This window comes from Barbus barbus (genome assembly GCF_936440315.1).
Source record: "Barbus barbus genome assembly, chromosome: 26".
NCBI lineage: Eukaryota > Metazoa > Chordata > Actinopteri > Cypriniformes > Cyprinidae > Barbus > Barbus barbus.
In genome coordinates, this window is record NC_136754.1 from 16,640,341 (window position 1) to 16,654,157 (window position 13,817).

Here is a 13,817-nt window from a genome sequence, read left to right on the forward strand (position 1 = left end):
ATTCCTTTGACGAGAACAGTCTTCCCACAAACAGATATAACTGGATTGTCCTGACAGATTAACATGCTTCGCTGTTAGATGAGAGATGAGCTCCTTCATTGTGCTGTAGGTTTTCTTACAGCACTGTGGAGCACCTGCGCATCTCTCCAGCCACTGGCAGGTAAACCGTGACCGGTTTGTGTTCAGACTGGACTTCAGATGAATGGATCTTTCAGTGTCTGGACTGTTGAACGTAAACATTTCCCCTTGTATGTATCCATTCTGAGCGGTGTGAAACTCTTCTGTTGGACTCAAGTGTGTACAACCATTCACATTCCAAAGTTCCTGTTGTTCCTGGTAAAATACATGATCTACGACAGAAGAATACCCCTCTGTACAGATTGAGGAGTCATTCTGCCCACAAGAAACTTCAACCAAACTCCTGTTAAATTGCAAAAAATCCATAGTCGAGGATACCACCATCCCTCCATCACAATTGCCATAGACATCAGCAGGATTATCCGTAAACATCTGAAAGCACGAACCAAACGCAGACATATTTTACAAATTACTGTTGTAATGTAATACAGAGCATTCGTAACTGCAGGTCTTCACTACAACGTCCATCCATAAATCTGTGCAGATCTTGATTTCCTTGAGAAAATGTTTAGATTATGCGATGAGGATGTGAAAGTAGATCATTTATACAGTACGTTTAACATGTGGATGATTTCAATTCCCCAGACTCTCTTTATTTAGCATCTGTACTTGTCATTCAGCCGCCATCAGATAATAAATAAATAATCACGCAGAGTATGCATCAAACTCTTCATTGTTTCTTACAACATAATAAAGCTTTAATATAAACTAGCAACCCAAGCATTACATCCAGTCTTGCAGCTCCCTGTAGGCCAGTGGAGCTCAACTTTTTGAGGCCCCTCTTTGTCAAGACAATAGAAGGTGGTCAACAATGACAGCAATAAGTCACAAAAGATTTCAAACATAGCTTTTTATTGAATTCAATGAACAGATGCAAGTGATCACTTGATTCTCGTAAAGCTCATGACACTGAGTGTCCTGCTTATATCAGTTGCTAATACAGTGGTTTATTCGTACCATTATCTCCCAGGCTGAAACGCAGCATGATGTACATCACTTAAAAACCTATTTGTAAATTTGATAATGCCTTTTGTCATAGTGCAGCAACTGAAGAGCTATTGTACAATTACAAAACAAACAATACTCAAACTGCCAACAACAAGAAAAAACTACAAGAGTATCAAAACCAAAACTCTGTTTTTTTGCTTGTACTTTAACAGTGATTACTCTGCATATAAAGCATACTAATGTGTCAAATTTCTCTGTATAAAAAAGGAAATCCCAGTGGTTTGCTATTTGTTGGCCTGTAAAAAAGGTTTTAAATGAAGGGTATAAATCGTCGATTACCTTATAAACAGTATCTCTGCATATCCAGTGACTATTCGGTATAACAAAACTTCTGAATTGCATAGGGGAAATCAACACGTACGTCTACAGACACGATGTTTCCAAACATTCACTGCCTTTTGTGTTTAAAACTCTGTGATTTATAAAAACGAGACATTTCAGATGTCCAAGCCTGTTCTATAAGTATAGCAGTAGCCCTCTTAATCTAACGCAGAACGCAAATAAATAAGCAATAAATAAACATACCTAATTACAACAAAATTAACATTATTGTGTGCATTAACATATGTTAATACTCTAGTGATCAATGAGTGGTGCATATAGTATGTTTCCAATGCCTAAATGAGAACTTCAAGCAAATCACAATGCATTTTATTACAGTCTTTTCAAAATACAGTCTTCATGTCCAGAAACCCATTGGCTGCTATTCTTTGATTTAGTTTCTCTTTTCATTAAAGCTTTTATTGTTTTCAGCCCACAGAACAGCAGTAATCCTCATCTATGCTTGGAAAAACTAAACATCTGCAATATACTACGATGACAAACTAACATGCACACACTTTCTTTATAGTAAAATGAGGAGTTTGAGACCACCTGTATGAAGGAACCAGAGTAAAAGCAGAACATGTAACTGAAAATGCACTTAAATTCATTAATTCCTTCATATTATAAAACAAGAAGCAATTACGCACATCATAATTATTTTATCTATTAATCACACATTTATCATTTTTGCTTATATAATGTGTTTTACAAAATACACCTGCTGTTATTTAAAAAATAATAGGGAGCAAATTAATTTGTGTGCATTTCGTTTTCACTCTTTAATTTCAAAATTAAGAGCGAAACAGTACTTATGAACAATTCAAGCTCAGGATTCATTCAAACGTTCCATCTTGGGATGAGCCTTTATGCTGATGGTTTCCCCACAACAATCTGGTCCCAAATGTATATTTTTCTGTTTAGGAAATAATAAAATATCTCCTGGCAATGTATTAAGTATATTTGTGAGAATATGAACTTGATGAATTCAAAAACATACCTAAGAAATGCTCATGAACATTTAACAACATTTAGAAGAATGTTTTAGCAGACAGTGTACAAAAAAAAAAAGAAGTAGTGATTCACCCAATTTCACGTTGGAATTAATTTGACCCCAAAGTCAAAAAGATATTAAACTATTCAAATTCTTAACAGATGAGAGGAGCACTGGTTACCCACATCAATATAAGAGAACCAAAAATGCATGTAAATCTCACAAAAGGGACAGATAGAGGACAGGTTCTCAGCTGCATCCCATCAGCTCTTCTCTTACCAAAGCCTTCTTTCCTAGAGCGTCCATTGTTCAATCTGCTGGGAATGGTGGAGAGGTTGAGAGCGACCCTTAGCAAGCACAGTCTTTGTGGGAGCGCTCCGGCTGCTCACTGAGCTGAGGGCCCTGTCTGTTTCCCGTGATGGATGGATCCGCCGACTCCGGGTTATCTGCCATCCTCTCACAGATTATGTCCACCAGTCGCTCAAATGCCTGCTTCACGTTCATGTTGTCCTTGGCACTGGCCTCAAAGTACTCAAAGCCTGTGACAGTCAAATAAAGGAAAAGGCATTATTATATTCAAATTAAACTAAGCACTATGAGAAAACATTGTGCATATGAAGGGAATTCTAGTGAAAATCATTCTGCTCAGGAAAACCAACCTAGCTGTTCAGACAGCTGTCTTCCTCTCTCTGAAGCAACCACTCTCTCGTCTTCCATGTCACACTTATTTCCCACCAGCAGCACTTGAGCATTGTCCCATGAATATGTCTTAATCTGTGTGGACCTAAAAGCAGTAAACGAGTCATTAAGAAAAAGCATTTAAACTGCCTACATGCTTTTAGATTTTTGAAATATTTACATATGTATATTTCTATTCTTATATTTTCTATTACATATAAATATATTTAACAAACTAAATATTTTTCATAAATATACACATGCATGTGTTTGTATTTATACATAATAAATATACACAGTATACAGACATATACAGGTACATCTCAAAAAATTTGAATATCGTGAAAAACTTTTTGTAACTTATTTCAAAAAGTGAAACTTTCATATATATTTTACATTCATAACATGTAAAGTAAGACATTTTAAAAGTTTTGTTGTTTTAATTTTGATGATTAGAGCTTACAGCTCATGAAAGTCAAAATCCAGTCTCTCAATATATTAGAATATTTATATTCGAGTTTCATTAAACAACCATCCCTACAGTATAAATTCCAGGTATCTCTTGTTCTTTGAAACCACAATAATGGGGAAGACTGCTGACTTGGCAATGATCCAGAAGACAATCATTGACACCCTCCACAAAGAGAGTAAGTCACAGAGGGTCATTACTGAAAGGTGTGGCTGTTTACAGAGTGCTGTATGAAAGCATATTAAATGCAAAGTTAACTGGAAGGAAGAAATTGGGTAGGAAAAGGTGCACAAGCAACAGGGATGACCGCAAGCTTGAGAATACTGTCGAGCAAAGCTGATTGAAACACTTGGGAGAGTTTCACAAGGAGTGGACTGAAGCTGGAGTCAGTGCATCAAGAGTCACCAAGCTCAGATGTCTTCAGGAAAAGGGCTACCAAGCCACTTCTGAAACAGAAACAACGTCAGAAGCATCTTACCTGGGCTTTTATTTTTATTTTTATCGGGTTATATTAAATTTTGTCTGATCTGTTTTTCTGTGTATGTGGTATTATCTGTGAAGCACTTTGGTCAGCCTGTTGGCTGTTGTATATGTGCTATACAAATAAAATGAACTTGAACTAAGGAGAAAAAGAACTGGACTGTTGCTCAGTGGTCCAAAGTCCTCTTTTCAGATAAATTTAAATTTTGCATTTTATTTGGAAATCAGTGTCTGGAGGAAGAGTGGAGAGGCACAGAATCCAAGCTGCTTGAAGTCCAGTGTGAAGTATCTGAAGTCAGTGATGATTTGGGCTGTCATGTCATCTGCTGGTGTTGGTCCATTGTGTTTTATCAAGTCCAGAGTCAATGCAGCCGTCTACCAGGAGATTTTGGAGCACTTTATTCTTCCATCTGCTGACAAGCTTTATGGAGATGCTGATTTCCTTTTCCAGCAGGACTTTAGTCCCACAGTGCCAAAATCACTTCCAAGTGGTTTGCTGACCATGATATTACTGTGCTTGTTTGGCCAGCCAACATGCCTGACCTGAAGCCCATATGGAATCTATGGGATATTTTCAAGAGAAAGATGAGAAACAGTCGAGCCAACGATACAGACGAGCTAGAACCACAGGCTGATCGCTTCCATGGCATTCCTCACTGATGCTGGAGTTTGTGCTAAAGGAGCCCTGACAAAGTATTGAGTGCATAAATGAACATACTTTAAAGTACTTGAACTTTTCTGCTTTGCAAATTCTTTTTTTGATTGATCTTAGGAAATATTCTAATATTGAGATACTGGATTTTGACTTTCATGACCTGTAAACTCTAATCATCAAAATCATCAAAAACTTTTGAAATGTTTCACTTTACATGCAATTAATCTAAAATATATATATATATATATATATATATATATATATATATATATATATATATATATATGAAAGTTTCACTTTTTGAAATAAGTTACAAAAAAAAAAAGCAGTTTTTCATGATATTCTACTTTTTTGAGATGTACCTATATTATGTAAACAAAAACTTTTATAGTAGATATTGATCAATTGATTAATCGTTTAATATAACATATATATAATATAATTAAGATAGATATAGATTATCATAATTAAGATAGATACGTCTTCTGAAAGCTGAATAAAAAAGCTTTCCATTGATGTATGGTTTGTTAGGATCGGACAATATTTGGCCGAGATACAAGTATTTGAAAATCTGGAAAGAAATCTAAATATTGAGAAAATTGCCTGTAAAGTTGTCCAAATATAGTTCGTAGCAATGCATGTTACTAATACAAAATTAGGTTTTGATATATTTATGGTATAATTTACAAAATATCTTCATGGAACGTGATCTTTACTTTATATCCTAATGATTTTTGGCATAAAAGAAAAATCTGTAACTTTGACCCATACAATGTATTTTTGGCTATTACTACAAATATACCCGTGCTACTTATGACTGGTTTTGTGGTCCAGGGTCACATATTATACACACGCACGCACACACACGCACAAAAAAGAAAAAAAAGATTCACTTCCATGTAAAGATTTTTTATCCTAACCAGCTGTAACCACTGAAAGTGGCAGCAGTAGCAGTTTATTTTTGATTGGTTTTATTTCTGTGACACTATGCCAGTTAGCCCCGTCCATCCTGAAAACCTATTGCAGGGCTCCAGACAAAAAAATCGAGTAAGGAGCCATTGGCTCCTATAAAAGAAAAACTTAGGCGCCAAATTATTTTTTTAGGTGCCACAGAATAAAAGTGGTTTATTTTATTATTATCATTTTATTTTTCCCCCCTATTTTAACATTTCAATCATTTTGTCATGTGTTTATGTCTTATCTTTTCTAGGCTTTATCAGCATTTTAATCCATCTTGTAGATGATCAGGTCGACCAGGGAACTAAGGTTCACTTAAAGTGTGAATTAAATGTCTTTTACAACTTGAAATGTACAGTCACAAAGAATTGTTCGTTACACAGAATCTGTACCAATATCATGGACCATAAGCATCACTTGGCAACTGAGTGCAATGCATCCTATAAATGTTGTCACGTCTTTCACACATTCAGTCTGTTTTTCTTCATTAGTAAAATGCAATTTTATAGGAGGAGTTGAATCATGTACAACACAATAAGTAAAAATATTAATATGCAACAGCGCATGAATATAGCAAAACGCTCCTCTTTATAGTTATTTTTCTAGCTGACTGATGAGTTTATGGACACTGAGTGGTTATTCTGAGGTAAATGTATTACAATGCAATGTTTACAAGCTTTATACATTTCCTCAGTTTGAAACAATGAGCTTTTACATAAAACATTTCAGTAAGTTGTACTATAGGCTTTCTTATTGCCTACCTTTTGATCATGTTCATTTCATACTATAGTAGTAAATCGAAATATATAATGGGTTCACTTGCTGCTTTAACTGAGGTGCTAAAGAGATCGCGCCTGAGCATTAAGTGCGATACTCTCCGCTCGCGCGATCCGGACGCATACACGGACCGTGTGGACGCGGGGTACTGGTGTTTATATTACCCAAAGTGTGCGCTTGTGGTCCGCATTAAAGAGCACCCAAACCGCATCATTTGAATTTCCTAGCATTTTAAAGCTGATACTTTGTTTATTAAAAAGTAAGACAGCACAAAGCTTTTTGCGATTACTGGATGGCAAGTGCGCTTCAAATAACAGGAAGTCCATGCATTAACAGAACACAGCATATAGACTAAGATCTCGATAAGAAGATCGACCGGACAAGTGTAAATGCATCTGGTTGTTGAAACCACATATGGTAATTTTACTCCTCCCATAATATTAAAGTAATAGACGTGTGAGATCGTTTTATAGGCTATATGGCATGTTATAGTCAGATATGACAGCGCAATGCAACAAGCATCACCGCAGATGAGTAGCGGAATATTCTTCAGCAAGCGACGCGCAAACTGAATGAACCTGAAAGTAAGCCGCAGACGCTCAACACACAATCTTCTTCATTAAAAGTAGCGAGACTAGCCTATCTTTCCAGTGCTGATGCCACGCGCTCTCTTGATACTGAAATTAGCTGATAATTAATAAAATTATCCATTGCTATCATTGACGTGAACTCCGTTATATTTGCATATGAAGCGGGAATTGAAGAACGGATTTATATCAGTTTTGCGAAGACACATTTATGTGGCCAAGTGTAAATGGGGAAACGTTTTAACAAATCATATAGATATCCGATCAGAGAAAATGCATGAAGTGACCAGGTGTAAACAGGCCCTTTCAGGTCTCTCTCACTGCGTTCAGCAGACTGTGTGCGGCAGAGACGAGGACTGTTTGAAACTCTTTTCAGTAAAACTTTGATGCGCATCGTCTTATGTTTAATACGTGAACATAACAAAAGATGTGAGCGCAAAACAATCGGGAAAAAAGTCCTTTCATGCAAATTATATATAGTCGCCAGTGGCGACCTCAGCAAAAACTTCACTCGCAAATTAATATTTTTGGTCGCAAATGCGACCATTTTAGTCGCAGTTTGGAGCCCTGTATTGGTCCGAAATCCCACTCCACACAGCAACATATTCAAGTCTGGATGAAACGGATATAGCAAAAGATCTCTTCTTCCGTACTGATGTACATCCGAGCGCAACTAATTATCAAAAAAAAAAAAAAAAAGTAGGATGGAGACTTGGCTCTATATCCATCGGTTGTTCTGTGAATTTGTAGATGTGAGCATTGCACAATGGTGGCAGATGAATGCAAGCTTGCAGCTGTTTGTGTAGGGGTGGGTTTAAGTACTAATTTATTTGTCATTTTCATTGCATTGTTTACAATAAGCTCAATAAAATGCATTTAAAATATAGGGTTTTTAAAATATAAGTTTCATTTTGTACCGATATTTATTTTTGACCGATGTGATTGTGTCATGTTGTGTAGCAATTTCATGTTTAGTGTGGACAAATTACTTGTTGCTGGAATCATATCACATCGCACCTGGTTGTTGGTAAATATAGCGCATGCTCTCAGGACAGTCTGTGTTTTGACAGAAGCTAGATCGCATCTTTGCAAATGTGTCAATTTTATGAACCACAGACAAAAATAAGCACTCTCGTACCAGTCCTGAACGGCATTAAAGGAATCCTCGTTGGTGATGTCATACATCAGAATGAAGCCCATTGCTCCACGATAGTATGCTGTGGTGATTGTCCTGTACCTCTCCTGCCCAGCAGTGTCCTGAAATATACACAAGTTGGAGTGAAAATGTCTTGTTGGTTCTTTCAATAAAACACTCCTTACTCGAACACAAAACTCAAGACTCTAGCGGAAAGAAAAAATGAAAACGATAAGCAACTCCTCACCCATATTTGGAGCTTTATCCTCTTGTCGTTCCGGTAGATGGTCTTCACTTTGAAGTCTATGCCGACAGTGCTGACGAAAGCAGGTGTGAAAGAGTCATCAGCATAGCGGAACAGGAAACTGGTTTTGCCGACACTGCTGTTACCAATGATCAGGATCTTAAACATGTAGTCAAAGTTCTGATCTGCAGACTCTTTTTGTCCATACCGAGCATCATTTGCTGAGGCCATCTGCAACAATAAAAAAAAGAAGGCGATTCATAGAAATGCAATAAATCTTTTCTTTTATATTGTGACGTATATTCAAGCGTAATGGATTATTGCAAAATGTAGGGCAAGACTTGCACTGGTTGTTGAATGGGTTTTAAGATGTGGGCGTTACACTCAAAAGTGCAAAAGTGAACATGATCTTACAGGGACGGGATTTAAACAGATTAAATGACTGGAGAAGTCCTGCATGTGTCACCAAAGAGAAGTCTGACGTTTTCACTGGAAGGTCCGGTTATGATATTTTGATTAAACATTACAAGGTCATAACATTTTTTGAAAATTAAACATGCATGGATGACATCTTCATAATAAGATCTATAACATGCATTTAGAAAATAGATAGGGTGCTTTTTCTTTTCATGCCAACATTTTTTTTTTTTTTTTTTTTTTTACACAAAGAAGAAAATGATCTAGACCAGGGGCGCGTCAAGTGATCACAAGCGAGACTATGAGTGCTCCAGAGTGGAAACAAAATGTCAAAAACAACAACAAAAAGTAGATTCCATTGTAAAACAAAAAATCCACATCCAGGCACTTACACAGCAATAGTGGTGGAAATTTTGATTCTTTCCAGAGACTCGTTCATTTTTCGTTCGTTCACCAAAATGATTCGTTCAGATTCGTTCAGTGACCATTTTTCCATATTACACAAATACGTCAGCATGTGCGGCAAAATGTGTTGTTCAACTAACGTATTTACTTGTAACAAAATAAAAACCGATTTGGCTTCATTAAAAAGTGTGCCCTTCTCATTAAATGAATAAAATAAGTCTAAATAAGTGATCAAAGTCATTACTCTTTTTATCTTTTAAATTACACTCTTTTCGGATGACCAATGCACAAGTGTTTTTTTATTTGTTTGCACACTAGGCTAGTTAACATTTAATTGTTTAGGCAGAGATTTACACGTTCAAATCTGAGATTATGTTAAACGAGGAGTTATTCTGTATGTAAAATATGAATATAAACAAGCGTGCACAGTACGGATACCTGTGCTTTGCATCCGCTTTCTGCTGATTGATGAACTAGATTGACAGAATGGCCGACCTACCCGGTCAACGAACTGGGTATAGCTACCAGTTCGTTCAATTCGTTCACGAACGGGAGATCTCTCTCTCGTTCAGACTCAAAACAGAGCCATCTCGGTCAATGATGCTATTATATTCGTTCGTTCGATCCAACCAATTACATGCCCCTTCTAAACCCGAGCTGAAATGCTATTTGCTGACGTGAGTCACGTGACGCAAATGAGATGGGATGACGTGACGCAAATAATCAATACTGCCATATTTTTTTATGTTTCACAGTTTTTAAACAAACAAAAGTGCATGACATGACTAACATAATGAAATATTTTTTTATTTAAAAGTATGTAACTGTTCAAACATAAAACAACAATAATATAAATAAATAAAACAAAATGATAAATAGAAAAATAAATAAAAAAAATAAAACAATAATATAAAAAAATTAAACAAAGAACCAGTTGTTCGAACGACGAACGTAATAATGAGACGAGATGTATGTATGTAACAGTTCATTTGACTCTTTCAAACTCAAAGCAACTCTATATTCGTTCACTAGATTCAACAAATCACATGCTCCGTCCTCGTATCATACTCGAAGGCTATTGGCTCGAGGTTTAGTCATTCTTTGACAGATGAAACGGTCCAGAGCTACGCATGTGCGCAATAGCGGCGCGCTGCGGTGGAGGGAGGAATTTCAGTGAACGAGAAATATGAGTCAATGGATTACGTGAACGAGAATGATTCGTTCACCTAAAAGATTCGTTCAAAAAGAACGATTCGTTCACGAACGTAACATCACTACACAGCAAGCGAAGTACAAAAACATTTATTAGACAGAGCTACATATTGAAAAAACCAACGCGTATCAGCCCAAGCAGGCCTTCATCACACCCTGATGGTGGTCTACATGACCAATTGAGGTTGCTTGACCGTTTTTAATTTTCCATTTTTAACTTTAAGTGATTATCTCTATATATTAGTATTTCAAATGTAAATGAGTTAATGTACTTACACTGCGGCTTGTTGTATTACAAATTTATGAAATGTTTAATTTAGGTTCCAATACAATAGTATATAAACTGAGAAGGTTTAGTAGACTGAATTTAGCATTTGAGGCATAGATGATGAAGTCAAGCAATCCAGGTGTCTGACATTAACCTTTTGTCTCTAGGCTGATTGGATTAGCACCTATGCATTTGAATCACACTGTTATGCTGATGATGTCAGGGCTAGGAAAATTCTGGTAATGGGCCGATTCCTGTACTGTATTTGCATGCTTTGTTTAGATTGTCTCCACCTCTGTATCCCTCCCCCTCAAAATGTATATAAACTACAAGGTATACTGTTTGAGTCAGACTTGGATGACTACAGCGACTACAGCGAGTTCTCAATAAAGAGTAACTTATCCCAAAGTCTCCTGGTCTCTGCTTTGAAGAAGGAAAAAGTTTCCAACAGGCTGAATATGCCTACTTCCATACTATATAGAAGGCAAAAACAGTATTATGCCAAAATTTATTGTATTTGACCTAATATGACCTACAACTTTCACCAAGATTCTGAAGTGGGCATTCAGTGGACACTTTACTATCACATGAAGCCAAGGAAGATGATTTGTCAAAAACTGATCTATATATACACTATATTTCAGGTTACACGTACTGTACATATGCTGTTTTGCACATTCTTGCTCCTTGGACTTATAATTGAAGAAAAAATGTAATTATGAAGATGGCTCAATTTTGCATTTTGACAGTAAATTAATAATGGGAAGGGTTCAAGTCTCGGTCCGAAATCTTTTTAGAGGGTACCCAGCTAAGTATAGTGTGAAAAATCAGGTTTGAAACTGGAAACTCTTATTTCTGCAGTTTTTTTTTTCTTTTTATAAATGCATTATAAGTTCAAATATCACTAACTTTTGGGACGATTATCTCTGGTATCTCAGCAAGGAATAATAGAGATTTGGGAAATAGCCTTTGTTCTTCACGTGGATAACAGATGTAACAAACATAATTCATTAAAAGGAAAATAATTTAAACAGTTGCGATGTATAAACCAAGTAAATTAAAAATAAAAAACCTGGTGATTTTGCAATGACAGACAATTTATGAAAACAAGCTATTTTAGTGAACACAGAGACCAATAACAGCCAAATTCATCTGCATACTGCACATTAAATGAAACTTTTTGTAACAAATAACTGTAGTATAATGAGTCTTTTCCGATGAACTGAATCATGTCATGAGTGACTATAGTCCAGACATTCGCTGCAGAAGCAATCAGATAAGAAAACTGACATACAATAACTACAGTAGCCTACAAGGCTGATTATTTTGATACAGTACAATGTTCAACAGACAGTGGTGTCAGAAACGGTTCCTGGCAATGTGTTGAAACAAATATGTTTTCTTATTCACAGCCTGTTTGCTGAACACACACTCAAAGTGAATAGAGGGTGTAACCTGCACTTTCCCTGTATCCTTATGGATTGAGCCAGGCAGCCCGTGTAGCCAGGGATTTTAAAGGTTTTGTGCCGGCTAAACCCTGTTTAGCTCAGGACCTTAGCACACCAACAATATTAGGGGAAGATTATTCTAATATTCCCATTTTATCATGGAAGACCAAGGGGGGTTTTCCCTTTCCCATACAGAGAAAAACCAAGCCCTGAATGTTAATTCCTGCTCTGTTCAGTCTGTTATTAGTCAGGCCACCTGAGCAGCCAGACACACATCGAGGCTTAATTCAAGCATATGGCTCAGGCTTGGCCCACACGATTAGAGCAAGAAACCTTTGCGTATGAGAAGTGCTGCTACATTCACGAGCTAATCGTCCAATCGAGACGTTTCAAATGAATGTCAGCCTGTGAGAGCGAGACTGCTGTATGGCTGATAGTGGTTTAGTCAGCTGAGCTCTGGTTAGCATCTATCCGCTTAACACACGGACTGATTTCCATTTTTATTCGGGTCAGTGCGTGACTAACATCCCAGCGATCAAACAGACAGTATTCATCATAACTGCCAGCGACAATGTGCTGAGTGTCAAAAGCCAGTTGACATGTTAGTTTGCAGCATGCAGAGATGGATTATACGGCAGAGGCTGTATTTGATCCATCACAGTTAGCGATGTCAAATGAAGGTTACGCTGTTTTTAAATCTAAACCATTGATTTCCTGACATTTCTATGCGACTTCTTTGTTATTTAGAAATGAATACAAGGTGAAGCGGCAAGATGTTGCCAGACAAAGCTCAGCTTACCTTAACAGGAGGTTTATTTGGTGTGGTTTGGATGTAGTTCCCAGCCTGTGCACCTGCGCTCTTGCTTTCGTCACTCGATGGGAGCCAGCTGGGGGCGGGGCTAAATAATGACTGACATGTGGATGAGCCAATTACACGTTCGATCGGTCACCTTAGCGACTTAGCGGTCCTCTAGAATGATGCATGAAGCAACAAGAACATTTTCGAGTTTTGTGTGTGTGTGTGTGTGTGTGTGTGTGTGTGTGTGTTTGAGGTAGGCTATTTTAACTTAATGCTGTGGAGGCCCTTTTCATAATTTCAAGTCATAATTTCTTACATTTCAGAATTTCAATAAAACTATGAAAAGTTATAATTTTGAGTTAAAAAGTCATAATTATAAGATATGACATGAGAAATTATGATCTATAAGTCTATTAATAAGTCATACATACTAATATGAAAAGTTATCTTTATGAGATTAAAATCGCAGCTAAAATCATGACTCAATCATAATTATGGAATAAAGTAAAACAAAATGGAAAAAACTTTGATTAGTTATTATAAGTCATATTATGAGGAAATTATAAGCCATAAATAACAAAGTTGAACATAAAGTCAAAATAATGACATACTGTACTAATTATGATTGTGACAATCATAATGTCAAAATTATGATTATGAATATAAATTTTTAATGTCGGTTTTTTTGCCATCATTTTAACTTTTCAATCCATAATTTTGACCTTTTATACCTTATTTTTATTGCCATTAATTTAACTTTTTATATAATAAATTCAACTTTATATGGCATAATTATGATTTATATCATTTCAACTCTTTGCCCAA

The 13,817-nt window shown here is 36.4% G+C and overlaps 1 protein-coding gene across 1 annotated transcript; it reads right to left on the bottom strand.

Moving 5' to 3' along the window:
* Window positions 1-972: 972 nt before the first annotated feature.
* On the bottom strand, window positions 973-13,065 carry LOC306845904 (ras-related protein Rab-3A-like). Its single transcript, XM_079378914.1, has 5 exons — window positions 12,993-13,065; window positions 8,447-8,674; window positions 8,203-8,321; window positions 3,121-3,245; window positions 973-3,000 (listed from the first exon to the last, which is right to left on the bottom strand). The coding sequence occupies exons 2-5, from the start codon at window positions 8,672-8,674 to the stop codon at window positions 2,810-2,812; spliced, it is 663 nt and encodes a 220-aa protein (XP_079235040.1). The 5' UTR covers window positions 12,993-13,065; the 3' UTR covers window positions 973-2,809.
* Window positions 13,066-13,817: the final 752 nt, after the last annotated feature.